General features: G+C 31.6%; 1 protein-coding gene across 2 annotated transcripts; it reads left to right on the top strand.

Annotated features, from left to right (window-relative positions):
* Window positions 1–237: 237 nt before the first annotated feature.
* On the top strand, window positions 238–22,841 carry LOC121128442 (beta-1,3-galactosyltransferase 1). Of its 2 annotated transcripts, XM_040724023.2 has the most exons (5): window positions 238–374; window positions 14,458–14,929; window positions 21,979–22,408; window positions 22,472–22,521; window positions 22,598–22,757. In XM_040724023.2, the coding sequence occupies exons 2-5, from the start codon at window positions 14,494–14,496 to the stop codon at window positions 22,618–22,620; spliced, it is 939 nt and encodes a 312-aa protein (XP_040579957.1). In that variant the 5' UTR covers window positions 238–374; window positions 14,458–14,493; the 3' UTR covers window positions 22,621–22,757. The 2 variants fall into 2 exon arrangements, with proteins under 2 accessions (XP_040579957.1, XP_040579956.1); XM_040724022.2 differs by having other exon boundaries at window positions 22,472–22,841.
* The last annotated feature ends 298 nt before the right edge of the window (window positions 22,842–23,139 follow it).

Genomic DNA, 23,139 nt, shown 5'->3' with positions numbered 1-23,139 from the left:
AATATTAAATGAAAGTCACAATATTTGATCTAGGGGTAAATACTATGTACACATTTTATGAGTAACCGTATACCCTCCCCATTTTATCATGTTTCTTTAACCGTATGTCGTGTACACAAGTACTTTTAACTACGTAAACAATTCCATAATAAAACAAATGCGTCTCATAAGTCATACTATAACACCGCTAAGCTCAGGTAACTTCTTCATTTCTCCTTCTTCATTTTTTTCCCAAACATAAACGCTGGTGAAATAAACTTAGAAAATTATTTTATTCTTCCAAGTAAAAAAAAAGGTAATAAAGAATTCATTTGGATTTTACAACTATTTGAATAAACTCATTTATGTAAAATACTATTGAAAATAGCAATAAGGTAAGGATGACTTTATCTTATAATTCCTTTAAAAAAATAAGAATTAACCCAATCATATCATTTTGTTAAATCATTGGATATCAGAGCTATCCGCAGGATTATATATATTTTTTTTTTGGAGGGCGGAAGAAGGATTTGTTTTTGGATTTTTTTTTTTAAAAAAAATCAAAACATAAATTTTTTGTTGAAAATAACTTTTAAATTTTTTTTTTTCTATAAACAAAAAGTACATAATTTGGGGAGGGCAACAGTTCCTTCAGCTCACACCCTGAGGACGCCTTTGATATCAATGTAGTATCAAATATTCAAGAATTTATACAATATGATATTTTTTTGTATGAGTTTTGATAATTTTCTATCTGGTTCAAATATAATCACAAATTGAGCTATCACCATAGTGTTGATATTTAGCTTATTCCAAACAGAATGATAGAATAATTTTTTCATTACTCATATTTTTGTGGTTTTTGTTAATTATAATAATATCCTGTCTGAGAAATATTATTTTTACTAGATATAGCATAAAGTTTAGAGAGCCAATAATTCTACATTGCCTTTCTATGACATCCTTGCCCAGATAGGACATTTTTATTCTAAAGCATTTCTCTTAATTTTTTTTCAAAAAATTAATAGAAATATAATTGTACAAATGGTTATTATTTAATTAGTGTTGGATTTGTCACAGGACTTCATTCCAAATCAATCAGACGATTAGTCGGTCCTTCAGTGCTAGCTATTTTTTATTTTCTTCACTTTTAGCTTGGATTGAAGTAAATAAAACCAAGGAAATAATTAATGATAGCTATATCCAAGGTTGTGCCTTTATCGGCCTAGCAGTTCAAGTTCTTGAACTGCTGGAACAGACAATGTCCAACAGAGAACGCCATATATTCCTTACAAGTCTCGGTTTTTGTGCTTTTGTTCCTATATATAATATATATAGAAAATACAATATATATATTATAAAAAATAAATTAGCTATAATCAATAAGTTAATTTTTTGAGGTTAAAGTGTAGTGTTTTCCAAGATTTTATTTTACTCCCCCCCAATACACACACTTATTCATTTTTAGCTGAGGCCGCCTTTATACGAATATACGAAACATGTGTATTATTACAGGGAACGGAGATCAAATTGTCGTCTACTTTAAATCTTGATAACTTGAAGACGACATTATCAAATAAAAAACCGGTTACCAAATAGGAAAGCTATTCTTGTCAGCTGACGATACGTAGTTCAGTTAGCATCATGCCGTCATCATATGAGGAGATAAAGAGCTATAAGTGGAACGAGGAGCTTTCGAGGTCCGCCGTAGTCATGGCATTGGTTAATAATGGAGGTGAAATCTCCAATTCAACGATTGCTTCAACCTTAGGAGTGAATTTACGGACTGTTCAGTGTATCCGTAAGAAGCTAGAGGACACCTGGTATGTTGATGCCCCCATAAAGAGGGCACCCAAGGAGGAGGGCACCGACAGGAAGGTCAGGGACACCGTCTTTGTCGACAAGGTGAAGAAGATGGTTGAGGATGACCCTACCAGGTCCATGAAGGCCATGGCGAGGGATCTGGGCTACCATGAGAAAACAATAAGGGACTGTGTATCCAAAATCTCCATGCAATGGTTAACCGAGAACTGTTATGACGTCGTAACCAAGGATTTGTGGCCTCTTAACTCTCCCGACCTTAATCCTTTGGACTATTTTGTCTGGGGCTATGTCGAGAGACATACCAACAGGCATCCTTATAGCACTAAGGCCAGCCTGATGGACTCCATCAAAGAGGTATTCGGCAACATGGACAATGAGATGGTTAGAAGAGCCTGTGGCCGTTTAAGAGGCCGTATTGAGGCCGTTATTGATGCCAACGGGGATTATATCGAATGAATGGCTACTCTATACCTATATGCTTGTTACAGTTTTGATTTTCAATAAAAAAGTTAAAAAATGTATATTTTGTGTTGTTTTTTGTAGAAAAATATTTTGGCGACAATTTGATCCCCGCTCCCTTTATGTGTAGACTGAAAGCAATCCTCGATTCTCCATCTGCCTGTACGTATAATTTATACATACTAGCCAATTCCTACTTAAAAAGTGTTACCTTTATTGTATCTTGCAACCTTTCATCCAAAAAGAAAAAAAAAAGCCCGAAATCAGTAAGTAGGTAACTAAATAATTTAATCGTACCACCTTTTATTTACCTCTTAAGCACTCCAAGACTATCATTGTCTTTTATTTCTCCACAGTTTTTAAAATGAATTACATACTCGTAGTTATGTTTCATAACATTAAGATCCTACGTAGTATTTTGATTGATGCTGTATTATAATATTCGTAAATAGTCTTTTATTAAAACCATAGATATAAATTTGCATATAATAGCCAAAATTTCTTGATAGAAACAATACAATAACCAATATACCTAGGGTTGTTGGAATCGTGGATCAAGAGCAAATTTGATTGGTTGAAAGAGATTTAAAAAAAGGAAAAATAAACGTTGATACCCTTGCATCTTCTAAATAACTTCTCCTTAGTATTGTACTAATTGTCAACAAAGCAACTTCCCTTTTCGGCTCTCTCTCGTACATCATGCCGAAAATAACTCGCCTTTTTTAATGGGTCTCTAACAACGGAGGTATTGATGTGGAGAGTAAGAGTATCTTTTTGCGGTTGTTCCTGCCCATTTCGTAATTTATAGCAAGTAATCTGTCACTCCAAAACCATCCATCACATCAACAACTTAAAAGTCTTCAATAAACATAAGATTAAAGGGTATGAAGAAGAATTAAACGGCACATTAGGACGTAGTAAAGTTATTTGTGGTGTGTAGCATCCCTTTAACTGTCCTGGAGCATCCCAATTTCTCCAATTTCATTGAAAAATATACAGGAAAAACTACTTCAGGTCGATGGGCCGTTTTATAAACTGGTCAGGGAAGTATGTCAATGAGTTTTGAATAGAATAAAAGAAGAGGTGATAGAAAAGGACGTGTTCCTTGCACTAGATGGGACAATAGATCATCAAGGGAGGTCAATGACGGCAATTTTGATTGGCATTTTGGATGGTCATTTCTGTGTGAGACCTTACCTTATCAACTTGATGGATATTGAGATTGCAGCCGCGAACAATTTAAAGAACTTCGTCTTAAGTTCAGTTTATAAGTTGTTACAGGAAGATTTTGTCCTCTGCAGACTTAAAGTTTTCCTCACTGATGCCGCCTTTATTGTCTCAAAACAGGAAAAGATCTTCCAACAAATTTCCCGGAATTGATTAAAATTATAAGTAATTACTCATGGGAGTGTTCCAGTTATAGTTCCACAAAAGTTTCCTCCAACAAACGAATTAATTTCTAATGTGAAGAAGATGTTTTTGAATTCTGGAAGAAGAAAGCGAGCATTTAATACATCATACGAAATTCCCTTCTGACATCAAAATACAGTGTGGATTTTTTTGCTTGCCAGGTAACGCCCTGGGATATCTCGTCACTTTAAATGCTCAGCTATGACAAAACTACAACAACTGAAATGACGTGGTTAGTGACTACGAAATTTCATTCCTTCTGGGTTACCATAAAAACCGGTCTTAGAACTGACAAAATGAGTCTGAGCCGCACTGATTGCATTGCAGTTATTTTAAGGCTATTTATAGACCAATCCAACCCTAGTATTGAATTATTTAATTCGATTTGGTGGATGATATCCCTTGAAAACCAATTTATGCATTTATTTTAGTTAAAAAATAAGAAAGTGACATTCAATATGAAGAAAAAAATTCGATACGAACAAACAGATCCTGGGAGGACTAGACAGAGGCTGAGAGACGACAAACTTGAGAAGCAGCTCCTGAGCAAATAAAGAGTTAAATGATAAATAATTTATGTTAAATATTTACTATTCACCGGCAGACCATATTTTAGTTTTTTTCTACATATTTTTTTATTAAAGTAAAATATTGTAAATAAATACATTTGACAAATGTGTATAAATCGTTTATTTAAGTTAAAATATATATATATATATAGGTTTAAATGAATTGTATATTTGAATTTGCTGATCGCAAATTGCTCTGAGATATTATATTGCTATATTGCAATGTCTTTCTTGATCGCACATAAGCCTGGTTAAAGTGTAATATGAGATACTTACAGATTACAACTTGTACAATATGTTTGAGCTTACAGGATACAATTTGTACAATATGTTTGAGCTTACAGGATACAACTTGTCAAAAATATGTTTGAGCTTACAGGATACAATTTGTACACTACATATGTTATGTAGGTTTAATCCTTATATTTTAGTTCATTTGAACCATTTTTGTACCCTTTATGCTGTTATGCTCAATTTAGAAAATTGTATGACCCATGTAATAAAACTTGAATTTTAATCCTATTCAAATCTTCGTCATGTTATTTCCACGAAATAATATCTGGTCTTGATATTAAACTTCTTGCAAATATTTCATTCCTATGTTATATTTTTCTGGACCCATCAAAGGTTAATAGAAATACATATTTCTATTAACCTTGGATCCATACAACTTTAATAATGTTTTTATGGTCTCAAATTTTACGAGCATAATAACAATTCACAATAAAATTGTATATTGTGGATTTTGGAAGTTTTGAAAGTCAATGAATGTTTTGTCTAATTTCTTTTAACTGATAAAGGAATAGTTTCAATACCTTCGGGTGTTCAAACGCTACATGGTCATTCAAGAACAAGATAAAGAATAGTACATACGAGTTTAAGACGTGTCCTTTGAGATTTCCTAGCTTACGACTAGTTATAAGTAACTCATATGATTTACAGATGATCGCACTCAAAATGAACAGATTAGATCAAAGATATAACTAGTGATGTAAATCATGTGTATTTTTTTGCTGGTTTTTTTTTTTTTTTTTTTTTTTTGAAATTGGTGAAATTAAGAATGAATTTTCGTTTACTCATCTGTTGTCCTTATTATTTAGTTTCTGATTAGTGAACATCCTTCGTAAATAGATTCCATTATATTCCAAGCCTGATTGAACATTTGTGCTTGCACGGAGATTAACCTTCATGATTTGTGGTGGAGTTATTATTGTAAGCCTTTGTTGAGCTCAGAGTAGAATTGAGGATCGATATCAGAGTAATTCTTGTCAATGTCCTTGTAGATTTACTTCTCGACCTCCTCCCAATTCACCTCTGATTGTAGATGATATCATGAAACTTCATGACTGCTTCAAACATTCTTCAAATTGTCAGGAGGATCAGTTTGATTTTCGGATTTTCTTTTTTCCGATAGGACCGGTTCTATGACTATATTGGACTAGACAGAATAAATAAGAACCCACACAACTATAACTCGTCGTTACCTTTATTGTATCACCCAACTTTTTTTCCGAAAGAAACAGAAAAAAGGCCCAAAACCAGTTTGTAGTTTGTAGCCTTCTCAACTAAAGGGTTTTTCATTAACAGCGCTTACATTTTTTTTTTAAATAAAACAAAACGGTTTGAGATATCGACAATTTCTTTATTTGCCGTTAAAATACATTCAAGTTAATTTATGAATAAAATTCGATGTCGTTTGAATGACCACCACGTGCACGTTTTACGAAGTCCAATCGTTGAACCCAATTTTCGACTACTTTTCCGCATAAATTGGCTGAAACTGCAGCAATTTCGCGTTGAATATTTGTTCTGAGCTCTTCTAACGTCGACGGATTATTGGTGTAGACCAGGGCTTTCACGTGACCCCAAAGAAAATAGTCTAGAGGCGTTAAATCGCACGAGCGAGGCGGCCAATTGACTGGTCCATTTCTGGAGATAAGACGCTCACCAAACTTACTCTTCAATAAATCGATTGTAACATTTGCTGTGTGTGAAGTGGCACCGTCTTGTTGAAACCACATATCGTCCAAGTCCATATCTTCCAATTCAGGCAAAAAAAATCGGTTATCATGGCGCAGTAACGATTTCCATTCACAGTAACGTGGCGATTGTCATCGTCGACGAAAAAGTACGGCCCAATGACACCGCCAGCATGCAATCCACACCAAACAGTAATTTTTTGGGATGTAATGGCGCCTCATGAATCACGTGTGGGTTTTTTCCGGCCCAATAGCGCATATTTTGCTTGTTAACAAAGCCATTGAGCCAAAAATGTGCCTCATCGCTAAAAATGATTTTACGTTGAAAATCAGGATCATTTTCGAATTTTCCTTCAGCCCATTTTACGAATTCCCGACGTTTGAAGTGGTCAAGCGGCTTCAGTTCTTGTGTCAACTTGATCTTATACGGGTGTAGGCCAAGATCTTTTCGCAAAATTCGCCACAACGATGTCACAGAGATGCCCAACGATTGAGAACGGCGCGTAAGAGACAAATTTGGGTCATCTTGAATTGATGCGCTTGCAGCAGCAATGTTTTTACACTTCGTGCATTTCTTTGTCTCACTGGCACAGGAACATTATGTAGCGTGTATGTGGACTCAAATTTTTTCACCAAACGTTGAATTGTTGATTTTGCAGGTCGATTACGTTGACCATAAATTGGCGTTAACACTCTTAAAGTTTGGATCAAAGACTCACCACTTTTCTAATAAATTTTAATAATTTGCAAGCGTTGCTCGAGTGTGTACTGCTCCATGATGAAACTACAATTATTTCTGAGCACAGCTGTCAAAGAAACAATAACAAATATGACGTCGTTTTCGAAACCTATCAACGTAAAATGTGAGCGTTTCTATTGAAAACCCCTTTATATAATTAATATTCAATCATTGTTAGGAATTGTTTACATCTTAACAATAACTAGTTCTAACTCAATCAATCCACTTTCAGAAAACTGATTAGGAGAAAAGATGCTAGAACATCGACAACTGAGAACAAAATAAACTGTATATCTTTGTGTAAACGAGGTAACGCTATGATAAAACAAATGGCAAAACGACAATGACGAGATTAATATTTGTACAAGGTAGCATGTTCCATCTTTATTTATTTTCTAATCCCTTTTTTGGTCCTTTTCCTAGCCTGTGTCAATATTTGGTTTGATACCGTTTTTAGAAAGTAATATTTTTATCTATTTCTAAAATCTTTTAAAAATAGTCTTTATTTTTATTTTTATAAAAGTCACTACCTACATAACCAAATATTCAGACTGACATCCTATTTTCCCATACCCTGATACTCCATAGGGATCACACACCCTGTCCCATCCCTTCACACCCGCTCTGCCAGGTTAGGTTTTTTTGGGGGTTCTTTTGCAACTAGGACCGTTGAATATTACTGCATAACTAACTATAGAACCTCCATGAATTCACCCTTTAGCTGAATAAACAAGATAAATTCTGCAAATGGAAGAAACAGTTCCACACGGCATAAGAGAAACTTACGCTGGAAGGGGGAAATATTAGAACAACCAGGTACATTGTAAGGTGATCCTACTTTGAAGTGTTTTGGACATGTTAAAAAAACTGACTATTAACATGATAATCATGACAATTTGGAGAAAGAATGTTTTGGAGGAGAGCAGCTTATCTGTCGTGACATTTCATTAGATTAGTTACAAAAAGTAGGGACGAGGGGGAGGGGGGGGATGGAAATAAACAAGAACATAGGTAAGAATTACTCATATGTCGATCCTCAATTCTACTCTCAGTAGTCCAACAAGGACTTACAATTATGACTCTGCAACAAATCTGATTCAGTTTCAAATACATCAAAGATATGTTGTACTTAGTAGAAAAAGAAGTTTACTTCTCACGGGTTCAATAAAAAACACAACAGCTGAGAAACGAAAATTCACTCTCTAGGTTCCCAACTCCAAAAATACGGGCTTGGATGCTTAAAAGTGCATCCAATATTCATCACAAGCCATAAATCTCCTCAAGTACACAGTCGTGTTTCGCTACTTTGTTTCAAGGCTTTAAATTCTATACAAAGTAATAATTTCAAAGATGCTTCAATAATTGAATAATAACTTTTTTGGGTATTTTAAAGAACTAGGACCAATAAAATGTATTACTTATTTTTTAAGTTAATGGAACAACGCACCTAGAATTTCACTCTTTAAAAAATGTTAATTGTACGATTTTTTCTGTACAAAAGCTTATGTAAAAACTAATTGTGTCAGAATTTTCTCTAATACCTATTTGAAGCACCTACTTTTATATATTTTATTTATTATACAAAATGATTTATATACTTATATATATATAGGAATGAGGTATGCATTACTATGATACAAATGACTTTTGAAGTTCCAATAATGATACACATTTATATGTATTGAACTTACCATTTTTAAAAGTAATTAAATTTCAAGGATATATAATATGTGTGCTGGGTAAGTCCTTCAACTTTTTTTTAACTTGGTTTTATGTTAAAAATGTATAAAATGATCAAAAACACATTTTTAACATTTTTTTGTTATACTTTTCCAAGTTTGAAAAGAAAATCTGGAGAACGTTCGAATATGTTTATTGACAATATTGCCAATAAATTTGACTTGTTGTCAAGACCATGCTCAAAGTAGGGTGAGACAATATAACTTTCTTTTTCTAAAAGGCAATAAAGCAAGTTTTATAGACCAGAAAAGTTTTAATTTTATTTCTTAATGGTAGCTTTCATTTAAAGTTTTGTTTTACATAGTTTTTAAAATCATACGAGATAGGTAGGTAACGTCAATCATTGTCCATACAATGAATAAATCGAATTTTGGTATTTAAATATCTGTCGATTGTTTAATTTCTTTTATTTCTCTTGAAATAACTTTTTAATTAAGAGATTTGAAAGGAACAGTTATTTTTTACAAAAAGATGTAAGATTTGTAGGCAACATAGGTTATTTTATATCATTTTGTGGATGATTAGTTGATTAGATAATTAGTTATTGACAATTTTACAAAAGTATTAAAAATGTTAATTTTTCTGCAATAAATCTTGTTCAATTTTCCAATTCTGTCAACCTGCTCTAATTTTTGTACTATACTCAAATTGATGGCAGTAATTTTATTTGTAAACTTCAAATTATGAGAATATAATTGAAAAAATCGCTTTTTGAACATATTAGGAATTGAAGCAATTAAATGATCTTCATAAATTGGACCAACAAAAACTCAGGAGCTAAATTGAATTACTTTAATTTTATATAATATTATGTCATACGTTTTTTTGACAACATTTCTTTTCTACGGCAAACACAGATTCCTCATTACTCCAATGTATGATAGCAACTGTCTGTATTTCCAAGAAATATTTAAAATCTCATCTCTAGAATAAAACCACACCCAACCCGCTACTACTTCTGCATCCTGATTGCCACCCATCATAAAAACAGAAGTTATGTTCATTTTTATAGATACAGTCAAATCTGGTCCATCAGTCACCTGTTTTAAGCGTGTCACCGCACTAAGTGACCGTATTCAAATTTCAAATTATGAATGGTTAGAAAACAGGAAACCTGGTTTAAGATGTCATCTGAACTTAGCAGTCGTTTTTTCAGTTTCCCTTCCCTGATCGCTTAATAGAGGTTTGACTCTATGAATCTAGATCAATTTTTATAGCTTGTTTCCCTTAGCCTTAGTTTTGACTGATCTAAACAAATTAAAACTGTTATGTAGTTATTCGAGATAATAAATACATAAAATATTTTACTTTGAATCAATTTGGAAATACTGAAACACCATCGAAAATGGGCTAAATTTGCTTCCCAACAGGAGTGGAGATCCTGGAGGGAATGACCCATTCCCTCTAGATACTTGGAGGAGTATTGTTGATGAAATAATTTAGTATTTAGAACATCTAAAGTGTCTTTATTTTATAAGCAAAAAAATCGACTTAAAACTCCACATCGTCGGGCATAATAAAACAAAATCAAAAGTCCATTAAACTAAAAAAAACTGACTACCCTCTCCATACAATTATTCGTTCAAAATTGTACTTAGAAAAGAGCGCGAGATATATGGTACTACTGAATTAAGACTCTTGTTAATATTACCTGCCTGTTATACGATTTTGGGGGGAGAAAATGAATTACTGCTATAAATAGGAAAACCTTCTACATTTAAAATCGCATTAATGCAGGAAAAATATCATAGTTACCTCCAACGACGAAGTAGAGTTTAAATTTTTTTGTGTGTCTGTTGATCAACAGGACTACGGCAAAAGTTACAAACCATTTCGATCTAACTTGGTACCACGATTATACATGGTCAAATCAAGAGGCCATTAGAATTTGAGAGGTCAAGTTTGAAGTAGCACAAAACGTTCAAAATACATATTTGACAATAACTTTGATATATTCTGAGGTACAGAGCTCAAATTTTTGTCATTATACAGGGTTTTTTTATAAAGATGCTTCATATAGCAAAAAATGTAAGATCAAAATTAAAGGTAAAAGCTAAAAAAACTAATGTTGGATTTCTTTGCACTTTGTGGCACAAATACATATTTAACACATGGTAAAGTATGAATGTAATTGATATTCATGTTCAACATCTCCCATGATTAGGAAAAATGATCATAGGCAAAATTTTGCGCTCAACCGAGTGTCCATTCTAGTTATTATATATATATATATATAGATAGGTGAAAATACTTACTTCAGAGGGAGAAGTTAACACCATAACAACCTATTAAACAATGAACAAAAAAGAAAAATTAGCACACGCAACAACCGTTTTCCTTTTTTCATTTCTAAGCTTTTTTTTTTCCCTACAAAACTGTCTACTTCTAATTTATATACATATAAATTAGAACAAAAAAAAATAGTTTTTGACTACTTTCAATATTTTACTAATTATCTTGAAAATCATAATTAGAGTTGAGTAGTATGGTCTTTCTTCATTTTTTTTTTTTTTTTTTTTTCATTATCTAATCATGATCTTTTCTAATTACAAGGTTGATGGTAGGGATAGATGTCTGTAAAATATTATAAACGCCGAGCCACATATAATTTTTATAGTCACTCATGAAGCACCCTTATCTAAGGATGGCAATTGGATGTCTTTCAGTGCTGAATATATATGTATTCTTCCTCCAAACTTCAAATGGGATTTCTGGGAAGTCAATTAGGAAAATATAAATAACATAATTTCTTAAAGACAATAGGTTAACTTAGGAAAGAGGTAAATAAACTTTGTCATTGAAAATAAAGTTTTAATGAACAAGGTCGAATTAGAAACTTATTCTTTATGTACGAAATGTTAAAACTACGCAGATGTTAGATATCTTCTGATAACATATTGTAAAAAATTAAAACAAAAGAATTCTTAATATATACGAGTATTTAAATGTATATACATATTTGTATCTAAAAAGATAATTTCATTTTTGCAAAATTAAAGAAAGAGAAAATATGCAAGTCAAAGGAATGTTTCCCTTCATCATCAGATTGCAAAACCATTGCAATTATATATACGAAAGTTAAGAAATATAAATTAATAAGTTACTTCATTAATTATATTACTCGACATATTTGCTTCCTCTTAGTTCAACTTCAACATTGAGAAGGTCTGGATTCGGATCTCGGTCGCCAGTTGAGTAATCTTGCTCAATAGGGTAGAATTGCATATTTGGGGGAAAGAATGTATTAACTCCTTTACCCGTAGTCATTCGCAATAATGTAAATCTGGTGTATTTGTTAGCTGGCCTGTTAATTTATAATTGGTAGCATAAAGAGGGAATTTTCTGTCCTTAGCAGTTGTCATAATTTTTTATTTCCTTAGTAGTGAACAACATCCTTTCCTATAGATTCAATTACATTCATAACCTATTTGAATATGCATGTGCTCTTATAAAAGACCTGATGATTATTTGTAGAGTTATAAATAATTGTAAGTCCTTGTTGGACTCAGAGTAGAATTGGGGATCGACATCGGAGTAGTTCTATCAAATGTCCATGTTTATATCCCTTTCTCCTTCTTCTCTTGTCACAGGTGATTGTAGCTGATCTAATGCAAAGTCATGAGCATGATTCTTTCTCTCCTCCAAAACATTCTTCAAATTGTCAGGGTTACCATGTAGATTTTTATTTCTATTGTTTTAACATGCCCATTCTACACGGGATTTTCATCATTGGTCATTAGATCTCAACGTCTTCTCTTTATATATATATATATAAGCATAAATCTCATGAGCAAGGCATGAAAAGCAAAATACTCAATACTTAGATGTTCTCCCCTCAAGAATAAAATTATAATAATAATAGTTTTTTTTGTTTTGTTTTTAAATGTTCCTTTCCATTCTTCCTTTCTATATTTTTCTCCTTCTCTCTTCTCCTCCTCTTCTTTTCTCCCCTTTTCTTTTTCATCTTCCCTCTCTATGTCTTTTTTCTTCTACATCCATTCTTTGTTTCTATTCCCCTCTATTCACCCTGCAACACGGGTACCCTCAGCTAATCTGTATATATAAAAAGAGAATGTGTGTTTATGCTCATATCCTAGGAGGCTGCAATTTTGCATGGGTCTTCTCCTCGTGCTCTCACACAAATCACATCACTATTTATACTATAGATACATTTCTTTTTTTTTTCATAAGACAGCAAGGGTCATGCTTTAAAAATGATTGTGCAATGTACAAATTAAAACAAACATATACAGATGGACTTTGCTTTATAAATAAAGTATATGAGTTCAATTATGTATTTTAATGCATGATGATCTGTAGTACAATGATAAATATATCTTGAACTTATTAGTATTTGCTCTTTGTATTTTTAACTTAGTTGTAGTTTGCAAGGATCAAGTCTTAGTTAGGGGTTTGCCTTGACCTGGCAACATCATTAATTAAAATAAAAACTTCCAGTTAGTTACTTACTAAGTAACTCCTTGTTAATAAAGGGTAGGGTAATTGGGTAAGGCGTAAAAAAACCCAAAGAAAACAATGTATAAATTATTATAGGTATCGCTTAATCATGCAAACTCAGGGGGAAGGGCTGGAAGGGAAATGACCCACAAATGAAGGAATTTCTGATTTTTACTAGAAAATTTAATTAAATTTTGTCATTTTTTTTCCAAAAAATTTAATTTTCTCTGAATAGCTATAGATTTTTTGAAATTTTTCTCCAAAAAATTTAATTTTTTGTGAAAGCTGTAGATTCTTGATTTTTTTTTTTCGAAAAATGTAATATTAATAATTTGATTTTTGAAATTGAGTTTTTGAAAGAATTTAGTTGTTAAAGAATGTTTATGGATTTTTGAAATTTTTTTCCATAAAATTTATTATTTGAAATTTAATTTTTGGAATTTTTTTTTCCAAAAAATTCCAAAAATCAAGCACCCTCCAATATATAATCCTGCATACACCCCTGGATCTCCCTTAATTGAATGAATTGTTCGATATCTATACTCATTATATAGAGATGTAATCATGCCTAATAAGTAATAAACCACTTAAAGATATTGAATACTATTTAGGTATTTTGGCTGGGCGACAGGGGAGCTTTGTTGGAATTTACAAAAATCATAATCAGAAAAATTTGTTTTTTTTTAAATTGCAGTTATTAGCCATTTGCACAATTATAACGAACGACGTAGCTCAGTAGACTTCTCTTTAACTCTATGTGCGTGGATTACCGATCTACGGTCGCTCCTAGAGAAGGAAACATACGTGTTCTGACTTTTGCATATTTACTTCAAAAGCCATTCCTTGGTCAAATGCAGTAATTTTAATAATATAACGTTTGAAAATCTTCCATGTTTCCATCTAACCAATTGATTAACTTTTTTTAAATCATGCACACATATTGTATGATTTGAATACTTATAAATTACTTAAGCATTCGGAATAGATCTGAAGTCATATCTGCTTGTCTAATATAATAGAAAATACAACAATTCCTGTATAAAGATTATAAAAATAAGTATGAAGAATTGCATTAATTTTACACATGCACACACATTGGTTAACCAAACTTAATATGGTTAATTAGATATGCATACCTTTTATTTACTACTTTAGAAGTTTGAAGTAAAAATATGTATAGCCATAAGGGGTTTAGAAAGTGAGAAAACTAATCTTAACTATACATATAAGTTATTAATATTTTAATGGTTTGACAAAAATATAATTGTATTTATTTTTATATACTCTTATTTATTTCTAGGGTTCAAAAATAGAATGAAAAAGTGTAATTTAAACAATGAATGAGCTAAAAAAATGTATGATTAAAGCTATTATACTTCTTGTAACGTCCATTTTCATAATGGTAAGCTTTTTTCCTCAATTTTTAATGAGGATCTCATCCCCCAAGTTGAATCAAGTGGATTTAATACCAGAGGAAAGTTATTTCCCTAATTATTTAAAATATGAAGATAAAGAAAAGGATTTAAAGTGGCTCCCAAATGACACTCTTAACGCATCATACTACATACATCCTCAAAAACGTACAACCATTATAGAGCCATACGTACCTCAAACCATGATAATAGAAGATGAAAAAGGAATAGCGAACTCAACGACCAAAATTCTCATCATTTGTCACTCAGCAGTGGAAAATTTCATGGAGAGAACGACTATTCGAGAAACATGGGGCTCTGCAATGGATTCCTTGCCAATCATGTTGATTTTTATTCTGGGTAAGGTCAATGATTTCAATGTATGTCAGGTTTTTTAGTTTCGAAATTAACTAATTGTGGAAGTGAATTATCATGCATATCAAATCAATTTTTCATAGAGTAGAAGCCCAGCCCTCATGTATTAAATATATATAATTCTAAAAATTTACACCATATTAAAGCAATAAATTACAGGTCTCATATAATCAAATAATCCACTTTCACTTTGAGTACTCAAAACGAATATAATTGACTTATGGGTAAGGATGGGACATATCTTCTATGACATTTTCTCGAATCTGGGTCAGTTTGGATCTGTAGACGTAAATGTTTGGATAAATTTTGGGATAACTGAACATTTAGATCCAAATATGAAACGAAAATTAAAGGGATACTTGTCTTGAATCAAGGATGTCCGCAAAGGATGAGTTGGAGATGATGTAGCCATCCTCCCTCCAAAAAAAAACAGCTGTGGAAATTGAGGGAAAAAAATCATATTTGAAGTAGAATTTTTTAAATTTTTCATATAAAAATTTAATTTTTCCTTTTTCCCCCAATATGTACTACAGGGGTTTTAACACCCCAAAAATCTCCCAGATCTTTTTTATTATATGTAAAAAGTTCAAGCATTCAAAGCCAGTTCATGTCTATTTTCGAATAATACAAGTTATTTGGGTACTTTGTATCCGAGTCCACGACTTGTCTCATCTCTACTTACTCATTATTGCAATCTTCAAGATACAGTTAAATCTGAATGAGAGCAAGATTCGTTTTAGTCCATCTTTTTCTAAGTTTTAATCCATAAATGACTTCGCATAAAAGCAATATTAATATAAGTTATTTGGATTAGAAAAAATTTAAATGTTACCACTTATTGTAACCTATTACCTATTGTAAAAATGTATCAAATTTCCAATCATTTATCCAAATATGTTATTTTTTAAACATATCCCTACCACAAATTTATTAATTGAACTATCCATTGTAAAATATACAAAAATAACCATACAGGCTCCACAAACCATGGATTTCTCAATTCATGCATAAACTCACCGATGTACGTTCATATAGAAAGAAAAATCTTCCTACATTAAACCTTATTGGTAATGAGAGAAAAAAAATGACTGATTTTACGGACTTAATATCCCATTAAATTTTATAAAATGAAAATAGTAAAAAAAAAAACAATAATTCATCTCTGTTCACACTTCATTTGTACATATTTTTATTTTCAATTACAATTATGGATGCACTTCGTATAAGAACAACCTTTTGTTTGAAACATAGTTATATTTTCTCTTCTCCTGTAGCAGTCGAGTCGAGTCGATTTAAAATCAGAGTTCTTTTGAATAGCTCTCATTTAAACAGAGGTATTTTTGCCTACATTCTAGTATTTTTCACATATGTACATAATTAGTGATGCTAATTGATAGCTTTTTTGTAGTTTGCGAGGTTTTTTGGAGTTGGCAATCTTATAAAAGAATTTTCTTTTCCTAACATTCCATTTCTTTTCATTATTTTTTTAATTCATGAGGAGTAAACTTCAATTTCTACCAAATAGGATTATATACTAAACCGCATTTAACATTGGTGCTTACTCATGCCAGACAGAGAGCAACCTTGAGGGGTTTTTCTGAAGTTATAACTATAAGTCCATGTTGAATTCAAATTGAAGATGGACATTAGAATAATTCTTGCCAATGTCCTTGTTGTTCATTACTTTCCCCCTCCTCTTCTCTTGTCACAGCTGATTGTGCATGATCTAAGTAAACGTCATAACAGCTAAGCTGATATTATCCAAAACATTTATTAAAGTGTTACAGTTACCATGTTGACTTTCGATGTATTCTTTTTAGCATCCCCTAAATGCACCAATAATGATCCCTGTACATAATAAATAATACATACTATTAAAGTATGAGGATGCTATTTTTGTAATTAAAAACTAAGTTTATAAATAAGATATGAAAAACTGTTGTTGGGTTTGTTCTTTCCTCTTTTTGTTCATCATTTAATAGGGCGTGGCAATGATATCTTTTCTATCTTAAGTAAGACTTATCCCCTACCTAGGGTGTGAATTTTTTTTAAATTACTAACAAAATGTATATATATACAAGGTGAGTTCAAAAAGTAGGATGACTTTTCCAAAGTTCTCAGGTAACTCACATTTGGTACGCCTGATTTTTTTTTATGTCTTTATACTAGTACACTTGCCACGAACATATATTTACTTTTTCAGCTATATAATATGTTTGGTTTGTTTGTGAGAGGCATAACGGTTAGAAGTATTTTGCGGGTTCGGCAATTTTTTTTTGGTAATGAAAAACATGGATCAAAGAATTTGCTTCACATTTTGTTTATAAAATGAAATTAAGTCCTTCTAAAAAACTTGAACTGTTAACAGTGTCATAAAGTGAAATTGTTTTGAGTACAAAAAATGTTTAATAATGGTAAAAACTCTTTCCAAATGTCTGGGAAGATGTCATCAACGTTTTTTTTTTTTTTTTTTGCTACCATGGCGGAGTGCATCAGGAGCTCTTAGCGTATGTTTGTAGCTACCTCATTCCCCGCATTTGGCCCCTTGTGACTTTTTCTTGATCCCAAAACTCAAGAGTCCTATGAAAGAACAGAGATTTGCAACGATTGTGGAGATAAAGACTGCATCGCTGAAAGAGCTCAAGACTATACCGAAAAAAAACCTATGAGAAGTGTTTCGAAGATTGGAAAAAACATTGGCACAACTGTTTTGTGTCTGACGGGGATTACTTTGATGGGACAGCATAAATATTTATGAATAAATGAATATTTTTTCCTGAAAATACTTAGTCGCCTTACTTTTTGAGCACACCTCGTATATAAATTGAAATATAATTAATATTTTTTCAACACTAATACTAGTTTAAACGTAGAAGGTTCTTAACTTTATAGCAGTAATTCATTTTCTCGACCCGAAATCATATAACAGGCAGCTGATCGTAACAAGGGTTTTAATTCAGTAATACCATATGTCTCGCTCTTGGCTTTTCCTCGCAGTCATTTTTTCTGACCCTTATTGAGGTACAAAGTTGGACCAACTTAGCTATCTATTATTTATGCCTACATGGTGTACATCCCCCTTTAAATTTCTTGTCCGGAGCCCAACTTTGGACCATTTAATTGAAATATCCGCGTTTTTTAGACTAAGATTAAATATGTTAAATAGAATGAGATTGCAAACTACATATTTGTTTTTGGCTAACAAAATTCTAGCCTGTTTAGACCATAGATTACTTAATATATGGATAGACACTAGCCACGCAACCACCTTGAAAATAAATATTAAATAATTCTTCCATTAAATAACAATTGTAGAAGAAAATAATTAATTCATGTTAAAAACTGATGAATCATCAACTCTAAGACAGTGATTTATCCCATCCTGCATTGAAAACTTTTATTTGGCATCTAAGTAATCAATTATGGAATTATGGATCGTTATACCCACTTTAGGATAAGAAAGGAAGTGACAATTAAACAAAGAACTAATATGATGTAAATATAATTAAGAGCGCAAAAGTTCCCTCCCAGAAAATTACCAAAATCGGTGATGATTATGTCAAAAAAAATCCGAAAAGTGAGAAAACTTAACTGCCCCCAATTGATCAATCTAATAACCTAATAAAAAGGTATTATGCAATGAAATTTTGTTTAGAACATGGTACTTTCTATGACAAAATATATGCTTTATAATTTTTTCAGAAGTCATAATATTATTTCTGTGTCTAAATAAAACAATTTTTTCCCTGTGATAACATGTTATTTCAGAAAGGGGCAGTATATTGTTCCTTGCTCACTAATGCGTTCAAATTTTAAAAACATTAATATTGTGCTTATAAAATGATATACTATTTATGCTCGCCACATTTTAGCCAAATGAAAGATCGACAGACAGACATAAAAACTATTTTTTAAGACAGTTTAAGATATAGTTTGATTTCAGGGTCGTCCACAGAATTATATTTATATATATAAAAAATTTTTTTTTTTTTTTTTTTGAGGGGGGCCTTGTTTTTTTGAATTCCAATAAAAAAATTTTGAAAAAAATTTCAAAAATTAAATTTTTTCAAAAAAAAAAAAATTCAAATGTTATTTTTTTAGAAAGAGATTTCATAAATACACAGCCATTCACAAAAAAATCAATTTGTAAGAAACAAATTTAAAAATCTGTAGATATTCTCAAAAAACTAAATTTTTTGGGAAAAAAATTCAGAAATCCACAGCCATATACAAGAAATTAAATTTTTTTCGAAAAAAATTTCCAAAATTAAATTTTACATTTCAATTTCTTTTGAAAAAAATTTCAAAAATTAAGTTTCACATTTTCAATTATTTGAAAAAAAATTCAAATAATGAAATGTCTAGTAAAAAGCAAAAATTCCTTGATTTGGGGAGGGGGGCTACAAAACTTCCAGCCCATTCCCTGGGAGATGCACCTGGATATTACCGATCACTAATTAGGAAATATTCATTTTCCCATTTTTATAATACAATACCAAACCCGTCTGCTCTGAAGCGTTAACAAATAATGAAGAAGAATATTGTTGGAGTAACCCCTTTGTACTAAGTATTACAATATCCAAATACTTTTCATAGGTGAGTTCTGAATTTTTGATAAATTATATCAATAATTAACAAAATAATCAATAATAATTCTATGGATAGCTTAATGTATGATATCCTTTATTCCGACAAGGAGCATGTTATATTCAGAGCTGTATGAAATAGGTCCTTGAGAGCTGATCAGCTTTCCTTGTTGGAAATCTGAACAGGCTTTTTTATTTTCCGACGTTGTTATCATTATCCTTTAATTCTTGAGACAGGGAAATATTAGTATAAAGTATTTTTTAGTGATTGTGCTCATGAAAGGTTATGTATCAGTGGGAGTCCTTGTTGGACTCTCAGAACAATTGAGGATCAACATTGGTGTAATTCCAGTTTATATGTCGTTATGGAGGGAAGGATTTGTGTTTCCTTCCTTCCTCTCACGGCTGCTTGCAGCTGATCCAATAAAACGAAAACGGTGTGCACTTTTCTATATTTTGTACAAGTATAATTGTAAAATAGATAGAGCATTTTTACCTAAAACGGTCGGGTGCACTATTCGATTCGTTCAAAAGTTCAGAAAATGTTTTGAGCAGGGTAATGAAAACACACTGACGATGATTTCCCGAAAGCATTGTATCCTGGAAGCTACCAAAGTTGTGCTTGTTGACGAAAATAAACAAAAAATTGAAAATAATCCCCCAGTCGATGAATATAATCGCCGACAGCACCAAAGTAGCGTCCTGTTCGACTATGTATCGTGTTCTAAATGAAGACTACCGGAACAACAGCTATGGAATTTGTAAGGAACAGCTTCTAACTCCGTTAAATAGGGAGAAAAGAGTTACCCAAACCAAGGCTTTGATCAAGCTAAAACAGAAGCTTCCAGCGAAAGATCTTGTCTGGTTCTTCTCAGATGAAATAACTTTCTGTCAAACCCAGAAGCATAACTCGAGGAACAATAGATGCTTGTCAAAAAGTCCTTATAACGTCCCTAGGATCTTAAAGGTCAAATACCCAGAACAAGATATGGTAGTTGGTATTGTTCGTAGCGAAAGTCTTCAAGCAGGGACAACATTTCAATTCTATGTTCTAAGTCAGTAATCAGTGCACCAAAGCCTTTCCTTGGATCTGTGGCATCATGAAATACCGACTTATGATCTGGCAGCGAGAAGGGACAACATGTCACACCAGCAAAAGAACACTCAATGTTATTGATTCTGAGAATAGGATGTACGACCCTACGAGTTCTTGACCTCATAATTCGCCCAAATAAAATATTTTAGACTACTTTGTCTGGGGTAATGTTGAACGGGTTTTAATAAAGGTCCCCACAGGACAACAAGATCTCTGAGACCTGGGATAAGGAGGGCATTTGTACTTTACCTAGTGGGATGCTTAAGTAGGCTTTAGACGTCTAACGGCGATTTTATTGATTAAATTTCAAACTTATGTTATAATGTTGATGTTTGTTAAAATTGTTATAAAATCGATTCAGAAATAAAGTCACAGTAGCGTTTTACTTTTATTTCTCGTCTAGCGAACGTTTAGTTGAGTCACCTTTTTAATGAATGTTAAAAGTAATACCAACTGATAAAAAACATTCCAAGTTCCTGCAAAATGGGTCTTATAATAGAAAAATTAAGCAAAATGAAGGGTCATATTTGCAAGCTAATATATATATTTTTTTCAATTCCATAAAATATTAGCTAAAACTAATATATATAGCTTTTATTACAACTTAAAAAGATTTGGCGTCAAAAATAATTAAATGTTAAACTGGTAAAATGAATCAAAATCGAGGTTTTTTTTAATTGCAAATATTTTGAAGTAGTATAATAATGTTTACTCTTTAATTATATCTATAATATAAATAAATGGAAAAAAAAATTTGGAAAAATATTAACTTCCACATAGGATTCTTCATTTTATGGATTTACACATTTTGTAGGAACTTCATTCAAGATAAGTTAATAAGCAACTTATTTTTCGAATCTTGTAATGTTTTTATGAATTATTATATTCTAGTTTAGTCCTAAACTAATAAAGTTTGGTCATTGATGACGTAACTCAACTGATTTTATTTTTTTTTAATCAGTTCAAGTACTGACTCTACGAAGGACGGACGGTCTTAAGGACTAATAGGACTGGTTCTAAGACTAGAATAGATTGGACTGAGATAGCACTAGTTGAATATAGTACTTGACTCTATACTCAGACTTGGCTGAATTCGAATACTGTATCCGAATTGGAATATATTTCCAAAGGAAGAAAAATTGAATGTAACATTCGATTCCTAAGAACTCGTAATATTTATCTCAATCAAATAACAGTACTTGTTATTAAAAAAATATCTCATTTTAAATCATATTTAATAATTTTTTTTTTTATGCATTTCAAAAGTATTCGAGAAATGAGCTTATTAAAAAAGAAGTCAAATTTCCATGTACTGATTTTAAATATTATAACAATTTACATATTTATTGCAGGTAAAACCAAAAATCCACTAATTCAGAGAAAAATCCACAATGAAGCCCTGTTAAACAATGACCTTTTGCAAGAGAACTTTATCGACACATACGACAATCTATCACTAAAGAGTGTTTTTATGCTCAAATATTTAAAGTTCCTTAATGATTCTCACATAGATATAAAATTCATTCTAAAGATAGATGATGATTGCTACCTAAACCCAAACTCGCTCTTCAAGTTCAGCTTCATAGCTGAGAAACATCCGTTCACAATATTTGGCAAGTCCCTAGGTCCAAATTCACCGGTTCATCGTCTCATTAACTCTAATGAGACATCTGACAATAAGTGGACCGTACCAAAATATGTTTATTCCAATGACTTTTTCCCTAACGCAATTTCGGGCTCAGGGTATTTTTTCGACATTGAGGCTGGACTTTGCTTATACAGGTATGATCCAGAATGGGTAAAATGCTACGACTAATAAGTTTTCTTCTCTGATATTATTTTTAGGAGATCATTAGACACTTCTTTAATCAATTTAGAGGACATCTATATCACGGGTATATTAAGAGAACGTTGTGATATAAATTTGATAAATATTTCAAGGTTTCATTTCATGGGGAAAAAAATATGTAGTATCAAACGGTCTGACATTCTAATTCATCACGTAAAAAACCCTCAGAAAATGTACATTATCCATGAATTGGTCAATGGTATAACCAAGTGTAGGAAGGAACCTTAATGTATTTCAAGCGAGTGTATATATATATGTATATGTCTTAATCTAATGTGCCAATATATCTTAAATGTAAGATACAGACATTGTATATATATTAAACTTCAAAGACATTCAAGAGAGTCAGTTCAAATGTAATGACAGGTTCCGGAAACTTGAGATTGCAGGTGAACAGACACTCAAGTTTTGAATTGTATTCTATTTGTTAACTTTTTAGATCAGATATTATATTTTATTTTATTAAAATCTTTGATATTAAATTACTTTTTAATGAATACATGACTATTAGAATTTATGCATCTCTGTGTAAATGAATAAGGTAATTTTGAATACTTTAAAACTTCAATTTCAATTTTAAAACAAATACTAATAATATCTTCTTTATAAAATATGTCAAGAATTCATAAAGTTGTTCATACATGATGAAGACTAAAATAACCCA

This window comes from Lepeophtheirus salmonis, chromosome 13, assembly GCF_016086655.4.
Source record: "Lepeophtheirus salmonis chromosome 13, UVic_Lsal_1.4, whole genome shotgun sequence".
NCBI lineage: Eukaryota > Metazoa > Arthropoda > Copepoda > Siphonostomatoida > Caligidae > Lepeophtheirus > Lepeophtheirus salmonis.
This window is presented reverse-complemented; position numbering and strand designations above follow the sequence as displayed.